This window comes from Eupeodes corollae, chromosome 1 (genome assembly GCF_945859685.1).
Source record: "Eupeodes corollae chromosome 1, idEupCoro1.1, whole genome shotgun sequence".
In the NCBI taxonomy this organism is placed as follows: domain Eukaryota; kingdom Metazoa; phylum Arthropoda; class Insecta; order Diptera; family Syrphidae; genus Eupeodes; species Eupeodes corollae.
The window spans coordinates 216258193-216278435 of NC_079147.1; the positions used below are offsets into that span (position 1 = coordinate 216258193).

At 35.3% G+C, this 20243-nt stretch overlaps 1 protein-coding gene across 1 annotated transcript in view; it reads right to left on the reverse strand.

Annotated features, from left to right (window-relative positions):
* Positions 1-20243, reverse strand: part of LOC129942453 (zinc finger protein 546) — a 130152-nt gene that overhangs the window by 52576 nt on the left and 57333 nt on the right. The window contains exon 2 of the mRNA XM_056051381.1: positions 171-1406. Coding sequence (XP_055907356.1) covers positions 171-1388 — 1218 coding nt within the window. The 5' untranslated portion in view covers positions 1389-1406. The remainder of the gene's footprint in view (positions 1-170; positions 1407-20243) is intronic.

Below are 20243 nucleotides of genomic sequence, written 5' to 3' on the forward strand. Positions count from 1 at the left end.
TTTTGGTCTTTTTTCTAAATTGTCGACTCAAAATTTAAAGCAAGTTTATTGTAAGGTTTTGGAGAAAAATTCACATATGATTTTGAAAGATCAAAGGCTTTTAAAATCATTCCGATTTTATAGAAACTTGGCTGTAAAGTTAAGTAAAAAATAAGAAAAAAAATACTCACCTCATCTTTGTAGTCAGGTTTCTCAAATTTCGTCCCAGGAACCCATTTCCCTTTGGTGTGTTCAACTGGAGGATGGCCACTTTCAACATCTTCCCACGTCTCTGTCGGCTCGTCCCATTGGGTAGGAACTATTTTGGATCTCTCCAAATCTCCTGGTTTCCATTTTCCACTAGTTGAAGGAGTTGCCACATCTCCAAGTTTCCATTTGCCTCCGGTAGATGCTTGAATGTCCGGCGACTTCGTTCGCTCAGGTTGTTGCGGCTGCCACTTGCCACCACTTAGCGGAGTTTGTTGAATTTTCAATGATTTTGTTGGACTTTCAGGTTTCCACTTACTACCAGTTTGTGGAGGTATTGGTTCGTCAACTTTTGGACCAACGTCTTTTTTGTACAAAAGTTTTGGACGATTTTGATGGTAATCTGATTCCAAGAACTTTTTGTAAGGTTTCCATTTGGAAGTCTCATTAGTTGCAAACTTGTTGTGCCATTTACCACCTGAAGAGCTTGGCACTGCCTGACTTTGAGCTTTTCCCTTCCATTTTCCACCACTCCTGGGTGGTGGTGGCTGACTACCAGGTTTCCATTTGCCTCCCGAGTACGGAGTTGGAACATAATCTTCGTCATCATCATCATCCTCATCGAACTCGTCAATATCCTCGTCTTCGTCGTCACTCTGTTCTGCCTCTGGAAAGCCGTGAGAAAAAGCGATTGGCTGAAATATTGCCTCGTACTTCTTTGTCTCCCCAATATCTCTGACGACTTTCATCAAACTATCCGAATTATTCTGTTCCACATCTTGCCAATCATCGCCTTCCGTTTCATCCCTTCCAGAATTGGCAACTTTTCTGCTACTACCAATCTGCTGAATGGAACTGGTCTTTCCAGCATTTCCCGCTCCGCTGGCTTGAACACTTTGAAGTTGCAACGAAGAAAAGAAAACATCTGCACCCAATTCATAGGGCAAGTCATAGGGATCATTTAAAGTCTTGGATGTCTTTCCACCCACAACAGCCTCGACATCGTTCTTCACATAACCAGAAGCACCCGGATACTCAAAGCCACCATAAGTATCATCGGCTTCGGCGACGATGGTTGCTCTTGTCCCCGACTTGATGCCAACACAATTCGTTTTGCGATGCTGGACGTAATTATCGAGGCCGACAATTGTGGCACTACATTTGATGCACAAGTGTGTATCATCGAGGTCCTCTTCGAGCATTATAATTTAGTGTTTCCGCTGGAAAGAGAAAACCAAAGGAGAAAGAGAACAATTAAAAACATCCTGCTTATGGTTTTTCGCTCTTAATCACTCATTCACCCCAGCATAAAGCTTAAGCAAAGCGACATTTAGTCCTTATCGTGTCGTTGTCGTCATAACCAACCCAACACAACACAAAAAAACTGTCTCGAATGCTAATGTCCTTGCATAGTGAAAATGATAGAGGGATGAGCCACGATATTCTGTCGCTTGTTTGATATAGACATATGTTAATAGTAGCTTTGTAAGTAAAACAGCGCGGTACGATGTGGCGGTGGAGCAAAAAAGATGGAAAAAGCTGGTTCTAGGACTAGGACTAGCAGAAATTCTATGCGAAAAATTAAACCATTATTCGCATTTGTCACCCTTTGTCGTTGTTCTTAACGTAACGATTAGTTCTACAAAAGGGGGACGTTTACTTAAGAATGAGCTATAATGCTAAAAAGCAAAGCAGAACAGAAATATGTAGGGAAAAAAGCTGCACAAAACCATTAAAGACGACTTATCACCCAATTTACTACCACAAGCGAGTTTGTGACAAAGTTTTTTCATCTTCTTCACTAAATGTATACAAATAGAAGCTTGTATAGAAGCTTGTTATTCTTATAAAAGCCAATCTTGCTTTAGGCTTTCTGATGATTTTTAATGCCAAAAAGGACATCAAAGGAGGGTGATTGTTAAATGATGATTTTGATGATGATGATTATTCGCACTTATGTTATCAGCGAGGTGAAAGTGAATGTTTTTTCTTTTTTGTATAGGTACATGGTTTATACTTTGATGAAACAACAGATGGATTTTATTTAACAAAAACAAGATTTTAAATACGAACAAGTGTGAAATGATGCTTATCCATTTGTACATATCTACATACGTCTACAATGTTCAATTTGAAAAGGTTTGAGTAAAAAGGTAATTCATGCATGTTAAAGCGTAATTTAAAGCTCTTCTGTTTTTCGAGCTCTAAGTCTCACGCCAAATCGCTGTCTGAAGTTTCCACTTTTGTAGTTTTGTAATTTTTCAAGTATTTAAGAATTTTAAACATTTCGCTAGTAGTCCAGTCAATGAACGAAAAAAATTGCCAAGTTTTGAAACTTGGCGGAGCAAAATCGCATCGTCACCTCCAAGTGGTGCCCGCTGGATAACCGTAAGGTGAACTAACGACGAGCGTTGGATCTATTGAATCCAAGAGCTGAGACACCTGAGCTACCTTCTCAGGAATTAGGAGCAAAAGATAAGATAATCGCTCTGAAGAACCAGTTCTGCAAGAAACCTAAATAGAAGAGGTAACTGAGCTATTTATGGAACTAAACAAAAGTTACAAAAATAAAAACAAATATGGCAATGAGTAAAACAAATAGATATAATACCCCAGGTGGCAATCCAGATAAACTGGTAAATCCACTCTCTTCGGAGATCGGTCCTATGGATTCTGGGGAGGACCAATTATTGCTTCTAGGAAATAGACGGAGTTCAAAAACACTAAGAACTCCACCAAAAATATCACCAAGGGTTACTCCATCGAAACCCCCAACGCAAAAATCAAATGACATAGAAGTCATTAACGAAAAAGGAACCATCCATGAAAAGATCGAAATAAAAGATCAGCAGTGTTTCACAAAAAACAACGAGATCCACCAAGTTGAATCCGAAAATTATTTCGATAAATGGCAAATAGAAATCTTAGCCAGAAAACAACTTGAAGCCCTTGTTGAAAGTCTTCAGCAACAAGTGAAGAGACTCGAAGAAAAAGTCAGCTTGCTCGATAAAAAGTCCGTGAAAGACAATATATCAAGTCAAAAGTCACCAGTAGTGAAAAGCCCACAAAAAACTGCTAATGAGTTTTATACTGATGAGGAAGAGCTCCTCCTTGAAACTGAAGGAAACCGAAATAAACGTAAGTCAAAGAAACGAAAAGCAGAGAGTAGCCCAGAGGCTGTTATAAAATGTCAGCAAACAGGTTCAAAATCAGATACCGCTACAAAAATGAGAGCATCCAATAAAGAAATAAGAGATTTACCCCAAAATAAGTCTCACGTTAAAGGTACCAGGCAAACTGCCCCACCCCCAATTATGATCTCCGGATTGGCAATGTTTGGCGAGCTAAAGAGCATAGTAGAAAAATGCACGAATAAGGCATGTAAATATACATCATACAATAAAGACAATTGGAAAGTCATTGTTGAAGACGCCGATGCGTATAGATCTGTCACTGAAGAATTGAACAAAAAGAAAATTCAGTGGCACTCGTACGAAAATAAAGCTACAAGATCGATAAAAGTAGTAGCAAGAGGCCTTCACTCTTCATGTGTTGCCAAAGAAATTGTCGAAGACCTTATACAAAAAGGCTTTCAAGCTCTCGATGCCAATAATCTTATTAATGAGATAGTAAAAGACTCCACTGGGGTATCAACGACAAAAAAGACATCTCTACCTTTATTTATGCTCACGTTTGAAAATAAAGAAAGTCTCGATAAGATTTACAGTATTAAATCAATTATGGGCATAGTTGTCAAAATTGAACCACTGCGAAAGTCGAAAAGTGTTCCACAATGTAAGCGCTGTCAAGCCTTTGGGCATACACAAAAATACTGCAATCGCGAGTTCGCTTGTGTTAAATGTGAAGGCAGACATGCAACCAAAAACTGTCCCATGGGCAGAGAACAGAAAGCGAAATGTGTTAATTGTCAAGGCAATCATCCTGCAAGTTACAGAGGATGTCCAGTAGCAAAAAAGTTCCAAGATACAAAAAAAAAAACAAAACTGGGAACAAGTTTAGAAACTCAACCAACACAAAACCAGTAGTTGAAAGCAAAAAAGTAACGGTCGATAACATTACTAAAAATCAACCGGGAAAAGCAATTGCACTAAGCAAAAGTGATGAAAATAAATCCTATTCCCAGATTGTAAAAAATGTGCGGAAGAATGAGGAAACTTCTATAAAAGAAATGCTGGAACTCATCCTGAAAAGGATTGACCAACAAGATTTAAACATAAGCGAAGAAGTCGCTCTTAAAAAACAATGATGGACAGAACACTCAAAATCGCAACATGGAATGCAAACGGTCTCTTACAGCATGTATCAGAACTAAACATCTTTTTAGACATAGAGCATATAGACATTTGTTTGGTGTCCGAAACCCACCTCGCTATTGAACAAAATCTTGATAATAAATTACCAAACTATACATGTTATCACGCTCCGCACCCAGCTGACAAAGCTAGGGGAGGATCAGCAATACTTATAAAAAAGTGCTTAACACACTTTGAAGAACCAAAGTTTACTAAAGAAAACATGCAAGTAACAACAATTAGTATTGGTATAAAAAAGAAAGAATTCAAAATAGCAGCTATATACTGCCCTCCGAGGCGCTCTCCAACTGAAGAAGACTATGCAGAACTCCTACATTTGTTAGGACATAACTTCCTTGTTGGTGGCGACTTCAATGCTAAACACACCCAATGGGGATCTAGGCTCATAACAACAAAAGGTAAACGGCTATACCAAGCAGGCCGAAAATACAACTGCGAATTTTATTCTTCTGGTTCGCCAACATATTGGCCATCTGATACTAACAAAATACCAGACCTTATAGACTTTTTCGTAGTTAAAGGTATTAAACGAAATCATATAAGTGTCGAAGGTAATTATGATTTATCATCAGATCATACTCCAGTAATTTTATCACTGAGCGAAACAGAAATAATAGAAAAAAGTAATCCCAAGCTCGTGAATAACAGAACAAACTGGAACGAATTCAGAGACAAACTTGAAAATTTTATAAACCTAAGATCCCCTATGCAAACAATTGAACAAATTGATCATGAAGTAGAACAATTTATTGCTGATGTGCAGCAGGCTGCAGAAGAAAGTACTCAAACTATTTCGAATGCGAGAGAAAAAGAAATAAAATATCCTATCGAAATAAAGGAGTTGATATTGGAAAAAAGAAGAGCTAGAAGAAAATGGCAATCCACGAGATTCCCAGATGATAAGGTAGTTTTTAACCGTCTTAACAACGAATTAAAAAAAAGAATCTGTGAGTTTAAAAATGATTCACTAAGTAGATTCCTGAAAAGTCTGACGACGGATGCTTCTACAGAATACTCCTTATGGAAAGCAACTAAGCGCCTAAAAAGACCTCAGACACAAAACCCGCCAATAAAATCTCAAGATGGTAAATGGATCGGAAACCCGAAACAAAAGGCTGATCTCTTTGCTGAACATCTCGCGAATGTTTTCAAGCCATTCCCAGCAAGCACAGCTACAGATCCCTTACAGTTTGTTGACAGAAACGACGAATGTGAAATACCTTTTGTCACGCTCAAAGAAGTAAGAAGCATGTGTCAACATAAGCTGTCAAACAAAAAATCACCAGGGTACGATCTTATAACTGCTCAGGTTCTGAAAGAAATGCCTCTTATAGCCTTCAAGAAACTCCAATTTATAATAAACGCATGCCTTAAACTAAGATATGTGCCACATCATTGGAAAATTGCGGAAGTCATTGTTATACCTAAACAAGGTAAGCCACCAACAGAAGTTACATCTTACAGACCAATATCGCTTATACCAATCATGGCAAAAGTTTTTGAAAAACTGCTACTTAAAAGGCTTAACAAAATAATTGAAGAAAGAAGACTTATTCCGAGCCATCAGTTTGGATTTAGAAATAAACATTCCACGATAGACCAAGTGCATCGAATTACCGATGTTGTGGAAAAGGCACTTGAAGAAAAACAAGTATGCTCGTCTGTATTCTTAGATGTTGCTCAAGCTTTTGACAAGGTTTGGCACTTGGGACTTGAGTACAAACTGCATAGGGACTTCCCCAGGCAGTACTACGAAATACTGAAATCCTACATTACGAACCGACTCTTTAGAGTACGGTACGACCAAAATTACTCGGAACTTAAGAAAATTGAAGCCGGTGTACCACAAGGAAGTGTCCTAGGACCAACCCTGTATCTGTTATATACAAGGGATATTCCAGTGGACATCAACGCTATCATGGCCACCTTTGCTGATGATACTGCAATATTGGTGCCAGATAAATCCGTTACGAAGGCTACACAAAAATTGCAAAATGCAGTCGATAAAGTTAGTGATTGGACGCACAAATGGCGTATCAAATTAAACGAAACAAAATCGACGCATATAAACTTTACAAACAAAAACATAAACAATGTTCCAATTTTTATAAACAGTACAGAAGTACCTTACTCCAATACCGCCAAATACCTTGGAATGAATTTGGATGCAAAGCTTAAATGGAAAGAACACATCAAAAAGAAAAGAGAAGAACTAAACTTGAAGTACAGAAAAATGTACTGGTTAATAGGAAAGAACTCTGACCTATCTATCCAGAACAAACTAATGTTATATAAGCAAGTATTGAAACCCGTTTGGACATATGGCATCCAACTATGGGGCTGTACAAAGAAAACAAATGCTGAACCCATCCAAAAATTCCAAAGCAAGGTCCTTCGTGGAATAATAAATGCCCCTTGGTATATAAGAAATAGCGATCTACATCGTGACCTTCAAATTGAAATGGTTACAGAAGTGGTTAAGAAACACGCTGTATCACACAATAAGCGGCTGCAAAGTCATACTAACTCTGAAATGGAGACCGTATTAAATGTACGAGACAATGTTCGGAGATTAAGAAGAACCAAGCCTCATGAGCTGATGGGCTAAAAGCTACGGGAAAGTGTTATAACCTTAAACTTCCCCCAATGCGATTTTAAAAATTAAGAAATAAAAATCATTTGTCGATCTTTCATAGATTGGTCCTGATTCACCGGTGGTTTTAGTGCGGTAAGAGTCCCACACTACTCGGTACCGATTCTTACCGAGTGTCTTTTGAAGATTTCCATCGGATATAAAAAAAAAAAAAAAAAAGAAAAAAAAGTTTTGAAACTTGGCACACTTACTGAGACCAAAAAAAAGTCCCCAAGAATCCGACCGCGTCGTGAGCTCTAGCTAAAAACGTTCCTTGAAACTCTTATACTAAAGAAAACAACCATCGAAAATAGAAAAAGGAAGTGCATCGCAATAGGGCATACCATTATATCAGTTGTGCGTTCCAGATTATGCATGTCTCCAATACAAAGCAGCCTTGCCTTATTTATATACAGAAAGCTTGGTTCTAAGAAGTTGGTAAACCTTATATCAAGGTTAGGGTTTTATTCTTCATTCTATGAAGCTCAGTTGTTGGAGATATATTGCCACACGCTACCAGATTCCAGCGGTATATTTAACCAATCTGAGTTCAATAAAGCGGACTTCAATGTCAGAACGTTAGATGGACATCGGTGCATTTACTTCCATAAGAAAAGAAACCGACACAGGAAGGCAAAAGCTGAAAAACTACCTAGTGCTAAATCAACTAGATAACTTGGAGTACTTCCTTTGGAAACATTTCAGAAAACAGATGGCGAATTAAAAAAATTAGTTTTTGAGAATGTGTTTCGTGTTCCGAAGAAATGTTACAGCCCAAACCATAGATGAGGATATGGCCGAGTTAAGCTGCCTGACTATCTGTAAAGATAGCCGCATATTGGTTTTGGTTTGGGTTTATTGTTTAAGTATCTTACATGCCTCCCTAATTGCCGGCAGTTCAACCTGAAAAACGCTAGCAAAGTCAGGAAGCCTAAGGGTTTCGACTCAGGAAAGATCCCAGAACCAACTCCACACTCCATCTTTGAGCCGTCAGTAAAGATGATTGTGTCGAAACCTATCGACACAATGTCATCGTCCCAATCTTCTCTCGGTGGGAAAGTAACCTTAAAACCCTTACTAAGGTTCAAAGTAGGAGTGCAGTAGTCAGTGTCTACCGAGATAATATCTGAGGGCATCAATTTCGTGGTGTTGCTGTGACCATAAGGTTTTGACAACCAGCTATTTGATTCCTTTTGCCTAATAGCGCTGCAGGAAACTATGTATTTAATAAAAAGGTCAATTGGTAGAAGATCCAAAATAACGTTTAAGGCGTCCGTTGGGCAAGTACGCATGGCCCCTGTGGTGCCCACTCAAGCTGTTCTCTGAACCTTCTTTAACTTATTAATATTATAGGCTTTGCTATGAGCAGGCCACCACACAATCGAACCATATGTTAAGACTGGGCTTACTACGGCTGTGTACGTTCATAAAATCATCTTCGATTTAAGTCCCCACTTTTTGCCGAAAGTTTTGCTGCAGGCGTAGAAGACAAGACAGGCCTTCTTAACCCGTACTTCAATATTTAGTTTCCAGTTTAGTTTAGGGTCGAGTATAACTCCCAAATATTTTGCACTGGAAGACAATGATAGGATTTGATCCTGAGTGGAGGTAGTGTGAAGGGCGGTACTTTAGTTTTGGTGGTAAAGAGCAACAGTTCAGTTTTACTATGGTTTACTCCTAGTCCACAACTCGTGGCCCAGCTCCTAACTTTCTTCAAGGCTGACTCCGTGATTTCACTAATCACAGAGGTGTACTTTCCTGACACCACTTTTGCATCCGCGTAGGCTACCGCCTTCACTCCACATCTCTCTAATTTAACGAGAATTGTATCCATGACCAGAAGCCATAGAAGAGGCGAAAGAACACCACCCTTTAGCTTCTTTATATACAAAGTAAAGAAATCACTGCCGCAGCTTCATCTAAGTCCCGTTTTTCAAAATGCGTAGTCAGATTGGGTGGATTTCACCTGCCTGTTAATGTCCTATTTTTTCCAATAGGTTTTCTGATAAGTGGAAGTGGCCTGCAAGAGTTAATGAGTAGGTACTATATACGACCCGGTTTCTGTTGAAAAGATGCTGCAAGGAAAAGCTTTGACTAAAGCAGTTCGACATAAGCCAGCATGAATTAAAGGAAATCCAAAATCTCACGAAAAATTTTCTTCCACAGTGTCCTTCGCTATGTGCACTAAAACAACCCTCATTTGATCCAATAGTGAGAAACTACAAACAAATCTTAACAAACTCAAATCTAATGGACCAACAGCAGCCTTATGCATTCAGTTGTTTAATATGAGCTGTCTGGCGGTTGGCATGTCCATATTAACTGTGTGAAGAATATGATTTCCATGCCGCCATCTCGAACATCTCGTACGCCAAATCGTGTCAGCTGTGTTTGCAGGACATGATAAAACTGCATTCTGTAATAACCTCAGGTGAATTTAAAAACCTTGTGCAAGAGTTTTACTTTACTATGAGAATTACTGACCGATTTTGGACAAGGGTTTGTTCGGACCAGACGATTGATCAAACTCTAATTCGTGGAATGAAGAGTATGGGTGGCTTGACACCAAGGCGTGGAATCACTGATAGTGTACTTAGCAAATGAGTTCTAGGGCTGACTGCTACTCATGAAATTTTCTCATCACTCGAAGAATTCCACTGGCGTTCTTTTTTCTACTAGTGAGCAATATGAAGATTTTGGGGAGGCACGTAAAATTAGAGAAAATACAGACATTGTAAAGCTGTCAAATTGGTTCCAAAGTTATCCTTTATTTCCATTTACAAATGAAATCATGTTAATAGCGAGTGGCATCGTTGAAAATGATAAAGTAACTTGCTACAATGCTTCTTCTCTATAGACATACAGGCAATAAGCCATATAGTGGGCCAACGAGTTTCAGAAGTAGGAAAGGACATACAAATTGAATAGTACAATTACAGACACGAAAACATGAATACCATATTTTTTTAAGGAAATTTAATAAGCTTTCTTTTCGTGTAAAAAACACAAGTTTTCCTTAAATGCCTATACACTTATTTTACAAACTAAAACAAGTACAAACAAATTAATATCATATTTGTTTAGAAAATTTTATAAGCTTTAATTTTGTTAAAGATTATTTTTTGATACGACAAATAGTTTTTAAGATAAACCCGAAAAACCGAAAAAAACGTATGTTACTCTTCACTGCCGCTAGAGTTATTTTAAAAACTGTAATAGATGCGAACAAAAAAAAACATTTTTTTATAAAATTTAATGAGCTTTAATTTTGTTGAACAAATTTTTTTGATACGACAAGTAGTTTTTAAGATAAACTTGAAAAACTGAAACAATCTCCATGTTTATCTTAACTGCCGCTAGAGCTCACGTCCGATTCTTGGAGACTTTTTTTTCGGGAATCACCAGGCATGTGATGTGAAAAACTTCATTAACTGGACTATAGTAGTAAAATAAATTAAGAACCTTTCTGATGCACTATAGTGGCCAAAAAACTGGAGGAATTTGCAGAATAAATATTTGTCTAAATTTCATTAACTCTGCAAATTATAAGAACTTTGAAAAAAAAGTGAAGCAGCAAGTTCAAAAATAAGAGAGTTTATCTGCGTTTATAGAATACAAAAAATGTTGGGTCATAATAGTCCTGCGTATGAGCAATGTTTTGATTTTGATTATACAAAGTCCGCTAAAATAAATAAATTACGACAACAGTTCTTTGAGAAATAGAGCCTTGTGACTAACAACTCTCAACCATTTCTGTGTGCGAGTACTGTTGACAGGGATCGGTGGACCTACAGTTTAAAGCCGAATCCGAACGGTTAAATTGAAAAAGCACTTTTCATGACAAGAATTACTCTTAGAAGATTTGTCAATTCGTCGACAGTCAACGCACTAACCATCCTGCCACAGGTACTACAAAGTCCACTTCTTTAGATTTTTTGAAATTCGCAGTATTTAAAATAGAGAAGTTTCGTTTGCGCTTGAAACAGCTTACAAAGAATTCTGTAGCTGTTTTGGAATTTCGAAGAGTGGACCAATTCTTAGGAATTCACAACAGACTTAAAGTACAGCAACTATTTTTATTTAAAATACGATTATGCTATTAACAAAGTTTTCAAGACATTTCGTTCAGTTAAAAAGATTCAACTATAGAGCGTACTTTCGAATGCAGTTCCACTAGCTCACTCATACTTTTCTCGTTTTCAACAATATACTGAAAAATTATTTTAAGCCATAGAAAACTAATAGGGTGCCCATTTGTCAGCTAGATTATTCCAACTCACGTTCAAATCGACTTAGCTAAGGATCATCTAATAAATTAACACAAAAGAACGCATTCATTCTCATATTGCGTTTGAAGTTCTCTGTGTGTCTGTCTGTTTTTTAATCCTTTTTCTACTCATTTAATTTCGTTTCTCTTCCTTCTTGCGATACTTTTCTATCATGAATTTATTAGAATCTCTGTTAAATGAACAAAACAACTCGCTTAACAAAGATACTTGGTTTCCCAGTCTATATCCCTGTGCATCTTAACAGTGTATATTTAGATGCATCTCAACTTGAAGTTGAATAGGCAACAAAATCGAAGTTCTCCAAGTCGTTGATAGTCAACATTTATTGCTCAGAAGTATAATTTCGATAGACCATTCGATTGCGGTTACCTTGATTAAGTTGAAATTATGACTGATAAGATGAAGTGGTTCTGTCCCAAGTGAAGATGTGCTATCTTCGTTTATGCAATTATCATTACTATGTAGGTTGTTATAATGATCAAAAGATGGGCTATATAGGTGCATCTTCAAACCAAACCACGTGGGTAGAGCGTATATGCGCAACGAATTGAAAGAAAGATCTAAGAAACTAATTGAGTTGCCTGATGTGAGTTGTTATGTCTATGAAATTGTTGATGATGAAAAATATCTTAAATTAATACATGAAGATTGTTCGTTAGCTATATTAAGCTACAAGAAAACATCAGGAGGAGAGCGAAGTGAAGAAAATCAATAAGTATACAGAAAAAGGTGCATTAAAAGGTTGAAATAATTTAAGTCAATGTTAGTTGAAGTCTTTAAGATTTGACTAAATGAGAAGAGCAAATTTTTAAGAAGAAAAAGCGTATGTGAAATTTGCCGTTTGAAAATTTTAAAGCCATTGCGAATTCGGAACCCCCTATTTTAATTTCTTAGCGGCCATTAACAATAAGGGGTTTTGAAAGTGGATTATTTTCAAAATTGTTGAAATATGAAACTTTGAATATTTTAAGTGGCCATGATAGTGAAAAATATCTCAAAAGCGGACGCTCACAAGTAAAAATGTCCTTATTTCGATATTTAAGAGCAATTATACGACAGACTTGAAATTTTAACAGAGTACTTTTTAATATTTCTACGATACAAGACGATGTAGGATGTTTTTGATTGTCCGTAATGGTCCGTTAATAGCCTGAAGAAATTTGACTTAATATCTATATAGAACATTAATTGCTGGAACACAACTATCTATAAGTAAAACCAAGAACTGTAATTTTTCAACTTTTAAATTAAAAGGTATAAGGTTTAAAAAGTATTTTTAGGGTTGGCAAATAGACGATACTATTTGCAAAGCTTTCGAGACTAGACTGTGTATTTTGTAAAAAAATGTTTGCCGAGAGCCTCGTCCGTCTTTGCAGATTTTATATTCTTATTTTAGAACTACTACGAGCTTTTTTTCGGGACGAGGCTCAGTTATGAGAGAGAGAGAGAGACCGAGACCGAAAGAATGGCGAGACTGAAATTTTTCAATTTTGATGAAACCGAGATGAGACTAACAAAAGCTTCATAGTGTCTTGACTCGTGGCCAGCCCTATTGAGCTATTGAAATATAGCAGTGATATAAGATACAGACGTTCTCTTACTTTAAGCTTTAGAGCCTTGTTAAATACTTTTGCAATTCATTCAATAAAGCTTTTGTACATTATATTTGGCGATATTTTCTTACAGCAGTACTCGATTTTTCCATTTTAGAAAAATTAAGAACCCAGGCAAATGTGTATGAGGTTCTCTAGTTCAATTTAAATAAATGTAAAAGGTAGTCCCGTCTTTCATTACTAAAATAAAATACACAACTAGATCGCACGAACTTGCTTCTTTATGCAGATAGTCTGTTTAAAAAAGTACCTATATAAGATTTAAAAATATACCGGTAAAATAAGTTTTTCTTCAAAGATATACATTTCGTTTGATTTGTCAAAAAACTCCATTTTTCATTTTTTCTTTTTTGAAAATCATTAGAGCGATTTTGTTTAAATTCATTTTTTTACATAAATAAATTTTCCATTTTTTCTAAAATTATTTCTGTTTTGCAGTTGTTTAGTGATTGAATAGAAATATGGTCTGGACGAATTATCATCATATATATTATTTCGTTAGCATGTCACCCTTTTTTGGCTTTCATGCGGAACTAATTTTAACAAATAAGGTGTTAAAAAATTGCGAATTGTATTTTATTGAATATAATTTGTTGAAAAAACTTAATTTTTTATTAAAATTAAAATATGAAATACTTTTAAAATATTATGTTAAGAGAAATGGTTGGTGTATTTGAATGAACTTATCAAATACACAGCATTTTTGGCCGTAAGCTAGTTTCATCTCAAGACACAACTCATCCTAGGACAACTCATCCCGGAAATGAAAAATACTTGTAAGTTCGTTAAAAGCTTTTTGATTTAGATAGCTTTATTTTAATTTCATATTAGAAGAACCAAGATGTAAAATAAATTATCTGAAAATAAGAAAGAGGCAGAACATGTATGTTTAAAACGTAAGGCGATCGACTATTGGTTGTGTATTTAGGAAGGTGTCTAAGTTCATTCGCGTGGTCTGCTTTATGGATATAGATAGATAAAGACATGTTTAAGATGATAATGAAGGAATGTTATTGATAGGTAGAATTTTCTTACTACAATCTAATCACCTTCAACAGGTACAAGAAATTGCTATTCATTTGTTGTCTACAGTCAGGCTCTTGTGCATTTTGGATTTTAGTTATGAAGTGAGACGTAAGCAGTAGTTGCAGAGGTTGTGCGTAATACCTATATAGGTATAATGTGTATTGTATACGTTGAACAAGTGATTCTAATAGAAAATACATATACTCTTTCTGGCCCGTTTCTTTAACTTGTACTAAGTTTTTATTCTTTTATACAGGCGAAGGCAAGTAAAATATGTGTGAAACAACCTTATTCTTAAAAATAATATTTTAAAATCATGTATACAAAGTTACCAAGATAATACTTCTTGATAGACACTTTAACATGGATTGTTGATTGAACATATCATATTCGTTAATCCGATGCAGTGGTGCTTCAAGGCCATCGTTCGTTTTTACAAAAGTTATAGTTATAAAAATACTTCTAACCCACTAAATTGTTTCGCTAATGACAAGTCCCTCAGCTTTTCATATTCGTTTTTAGATTCTCATCCTTGTTCTTCGGATTTGGAACTTCAACGGCAGGGTATGATAAGCTCATTAAATTCTGATCTCGACAGCATTGTATAATGGGTAATCAAAAACCGTGAAGAATTTAATGCTTCAAAAACTCAATGCTCTCTCCTGTCGTTAAAGCGTAACCCACCCCCGATGCCGCTATCCATGAGCGGCACTTGCATCCAGGAAACTAATCAACTTTCAGTACTCGGTATGAATATTCACAGATCACCTCTTATGGAATGATCACATATTCGATATTGCAAAAAATGCTGCTAGGTGCTTAGGATTTCTCCAACGGTGCAAGAAATTTTTCACCTCTTCTGATCTGGCTGTAATTTTTAAAGCCTTCATTCGTCCAAAACTTGAATATAACTCGCATTTTTGGCCAGGTGCCCTTAAAACAAGTTTAAGTATCTTGGACAGGATCCAAAAAAGAGCTTTGAAAATGATAGGCGATAAAACTATAACCGAAACAATAACGTCACTTGAACACCGCTGCAATGTTTCATGCCTTTCGTTGTTCTACCGATATTTTTATCGAATTAGCCAGTTGCATTCCCCCCTTAAAACAATTCAGCCGTAATACTAGTATTTCTAGGAATGCACATCAGTTTAACCTTGAGCTCAATTTCGGACGTACTGTCAAGTATAGAGATTCTTTTTTTAACCGCACATCGAGAATGTGGAATGCTTTACCCCTATCATTTTGATATTCAAAACTTTAAGACCAATGTGCATAGGTGTCTCCCCTTTAATTCTTCCCTTTTTTCCTAAATCTTAAAAATTTTAAGGATATTAATAACCCCTTGAGTTCCCGTTTATTATAAAAAAAAATGTGCACCAAATGTGTTTATTTGGATAGAAGATAGGAATGTAATCAAAATTTTGTAAAAATAATTCGCGTTTTCGGGCTTATGCACAGTATGATGGATGGAGGTTACATTTAATCCAAGTAAAATATTTAAAAAAAAAACTAATTTAAGATTCAAAACTGTACCTGAAAAATAAGTTTTTCTTCAAAAATTTAAACGTCATTTTATTAATGAAAAAAACCCTTAATTTTTCAAAATGTTTTTTTTTTTTTTTCAAAAATCGGTAAATTAATTTTGTATACATAAAATATACGCTCTACATTTGAATTTCGTGTTTTTGAGATATAGAATTTTAAAAAAATCAATATTTCTTCAAAAATCCAAACATAAAAAATTGCACTTTTAATAATCAAATATTGTTAAGGCAATATAAGAGCTCGTTCAAAAAAATATTATTGAAATTGGTTCATAAATTCCGGAGCAATACAAAAATATGTTAATCTTTTTTAAAGAAGCCACGTTAAAACATAAAATTTTAGGGAAAAATTAAAAAAAAACTATCGTTTGGTTTTTGAGAAAATTCGAATTTTTTTGAACTCAATCGACCCAATGGTTTAGAGTTTAGAAGCGTGGTAAAACAGACAGAACAGACGGACGGGATCTACCATTGTAATATCGTGTTTGATTACAATCTCGAGTTCGAAATTTTGTACGAATGCAAAACTTGCCATATAATTCCTATATGTCGCAAGTAACCATGCAGATTCTATAAATATTTCCAAATTGCTCTACAAGTACATATTTATAATTTTGTAATTGAGACTTTTTTTAAACGCCCACTTGGTATCTGCTTCTTCTCTTGTGTAAAATGTACTTTACATTAAATATATTCAAAACTATGAATTCATCACCTTCCTTAGTTTCTTTTTCAAGCTTAAAGATTTAGAATTAGGAATTAATAAAGTACAATTATTAAAAAAAATAATTTCTTGACACATCATCAGCTTAAAATAAAATTAAAATAATGACTTTTTTATACATTAAAAGTTGGTTGACTTAAAAATTATTGCCCCTTTATCAATGGCAAATAAAAAAGACCCAAATCACACCTTTTTTAACAGTCTATTCCTCCTTTCTTTGAAATATCATAAGAAATGATAAAACTATATCATGATTTCCATTCAAGGTCCAATACCCAACATACCTATAAGCAATACAATCAATTGACATTTTAAATAAGAACCTCATACATACTCATAACACGTTTCGAATAATTGTTGATCCTAATGGCTATTTATTGTCCTTAATAATTCTTAATCATATTGACATAAAAATATTAAGAATTTTTATGATGATCATAAAAAAGAATAAAATAAAGGTTCATTCCACAAATAATTATATACGAAATAATAAAAGAAACAAAAAGCAGCATGAAACCCATCAGTTGAAAATTTCCTCCTAATTCCCACACCTTACTGAACATATTTTAGATTAGACAGGTAGAGACGTAGACACATACAAACATATGAATGCTCGTATATCTATCTTTTTTTGATTGAGAGATAAGCTAACGTAAGCGACAGCAGGTTTTGTTGTTCTCTTTTCGTTTTCCTTACAAACAAAAATATTTTAATTTTTTTCCATCCACATGTCAACGTCAGAATAGAATACAACAAAATACGAAATACACAAATATATCTACAAACGCACAAAACGTTTGACAGGCAGCCATTTTTATATAATTCTCTCTTTTCGATTTTGCTATTCTGTGTTCTTTTTTTCCATCATTGATATATAGACGGTATATCTAAAACTGTCACTCAAATCTGACACAATCCGCCGCCATCATTGGAAAACTGTCAATTCCATCCACTGTTACAATTTGAAGGGATAAAATAGAAATTAATCATTCTTTATTTATGTATTTTGTATTATATGGGTTTAACACAGACCGTAGACGTCAGAGAGAAAGTAAAAATGGGGGAAATGAAATGACAGTAAGTAGATAAAATACGGACAAAAAAAATTAAAATGAAAATGGTTGAATATTGTATCTTTTCTTTATTCATATATACGGATACATAAATCCTTCATCCCTCATTTTCAGTCGTTTTGTTCGTTTCCAGTTCAGTTGTTGCGATGCGATCGATGGGTGAGACAATTGAATAATGTCTGTCAAATGGAAGAAAATTTTATAAGATGACGAAAAAAGAAAGAAAAACAGATAAATGTTTCTTTAAACAAAAAAGAAAGTAACTTGATGAATTGACATTAGAACAATTATTTGAAGGAGGTGGTATCAGCGGTAATAATAAACAAAAATATGACATGAGTGTCACAGGTTTTTGTTTTTCTTTGTGGGAAATGGAGGTGGCGTTTTTACGAGAAATTCAAAGAAATGCAAATTGGACGTCTGTTCTTTCCTTTGGTTAAAATCGGCCTTTGAGTATTAAAATACTATAAAGAAAGCTTGGTACGGGGTTCATTTTTTCAAGAATCGAGTAAATCAAAAAACTTTTTCAAGAGTTTAAGGAAAAAAGGCTTCTCTGAGGCATAGATAAACCATATTAGAATGTAGGGTCCATAAGTTTCCAGTTCCAACATAGGAAAGAAATTATCTGAAGTTATATTCATTCATATATATTTACATACATTACAAATTGGTAACACAAATTGACTTCTCCATATTTGTACCTTAATTAGTTCCATCGAGGACGCTTAGAAACCGATTGTTTTTTGATGTTACGTTTCACAGAACATATTATGCTGTTAATTAACTTTATCCTTATAGGTGCTTGAATGATGCCAATGTCGTTTGCGACTTTCATTTAATAACAACTTTGTGTTAAATTTACAACACTGGCCCAAAATTTCAAACGAGTACATCATTAAAAAATGATGTAATAGCTGATTTTAAACGATTTTAACATCACCTAAAATTTTACTAAATCTAAAACTGCTATTGTAAGACCGATCTACAAAAGTGGATTGAAGAACCAACTGTCAAATTATAGACCGATTTCAATACTCCCTGTCCTCGAAAAGTGTCTTGAAGGAATAGTTGTCAACAGATTGCAAAGTTTCATCGCAAAGCATTCACTTATTAACAAAAGTCAGTCCGGGTTTCAAAAGAACAAAAATACAGGACAACTGTTTTGTGAATTTGCTGACTGTATAAACGAGACCTTAAATAAGGCATATAACGAACTTGTACTGTTTATGGATTTCAGCAAAGCTTTTGATAAACTCAACCATTCGAAACTTTTGGAAGAGTTAGCAAGAATAAGAATTCACAATCGAAAGTTCTCCTTCAAAATAAAAGATGTTAACAGTGCAGGTAATAATGTTGAATATGGAGTTCCACAAGGATCTAATTTGGGACCGCTTATGTTCATTCTTTATACCAACGAACTTCTTAGTGTTTTCAAGCTAAGTATCCCGTTTCCTTTTGCTAATAACACTGCAATTGTTGTTCGCGATAGGTCTTCTGTTCGATAGTGTCACGACAACGGATTAGTAAAAAATGCTTCTAAGACAAAACTCATGCATATCCCAAGTTCACATGTCAAAAAAACAAAACAGACAAACAAATATATTTAAGGAATGATCTCTGTCCAATAACGCATAAAACATTCATTGAAGTTATTGAACTGATAGATACCTTGGAGTTGTTATTGATTGCCATTTCCTTTGGGACAATCATATAGACAAGCTACTTACTGATCTGAAGAAGAGTCTCTACGCTCTTTCGCATTTAAAGTACCATGCTACTGAGGATGTTCTGAGACAAGTTTATTACAACAACTACAATCTTCTGCAGGAAAGCTTACTTAGTTAATAATAAAGCTTAAAAAAAAATCACGAAATGGCTACTCATGGCATCAGTAGGTATTTTTGTCTTTTAGATTTATTACATTTTTATGACTTTTGTATTGATAACCTGAAATTGGCAATCGATATGTACAAAAAGTGGCAATTAAGATCCGGGAATTTAGTTATAATTTAAAAAGTGGCAACGCTTTTTCATTTGTTATCATCTGTCTAAGAAGGGGATATTCCTTTTAGTTAGAGTTCAAAGTTTAGGTATACAGCACGTTTGGTTTAAGTTTTATGCACATTTTTTGCAACTAACTTTTTTAGTGGCGTACATTACAAGCAACGTGATGTGATTCAATTTTTACTGAAATCTGGCGAAAAACTCTCGGAAATCCTCCGAAAATTGTAGGTTGTCTATGGAGAAGATAGCATGTCAAAAACGCGTGTGTTTGAATGGGCGAAGCTGTTCAAGGAAGGGCATGAAGACGATCCACGAAGGAGCTCCCGTCACCTCTCGTACCGACGCGAATGTTGATCCTTAGCGCATGTTGATCACGTCTGACCGTCGCCTTAGCATTCTTGCATTGCCTTACGATTGAAACATCAACAAAGAAACGGATCGCAAGGTGTTACACTAGAATTTGAACATGCGAAAGATCTGCGCAAAGATGGTGCCTAAAGTTCTTACTCATGAACTGATCTGTTATCTCGCATTCAGAGCGACAAAAAAATGCATCCCAACGTTGCCTCACCCACCCTATAGCCCCGATATTGCTCCCTGCGATTGTTTTCCCCAAGATGAAGTCAGTCTTGATATAAGAAAAAAATTGGTAACATTTTCAAATTTATCAAGTATTTGTGATTCCTTCGAACACTATTTTTAATCTAGTTACGCTAATTCGAATGTAAGTTTAGCATGGACAGCTGAATATTTGTCTTTTGAATGTAAAACAGATATTGGTTGTTTAGAATTAAATATTTCCGAAACTGAAGATG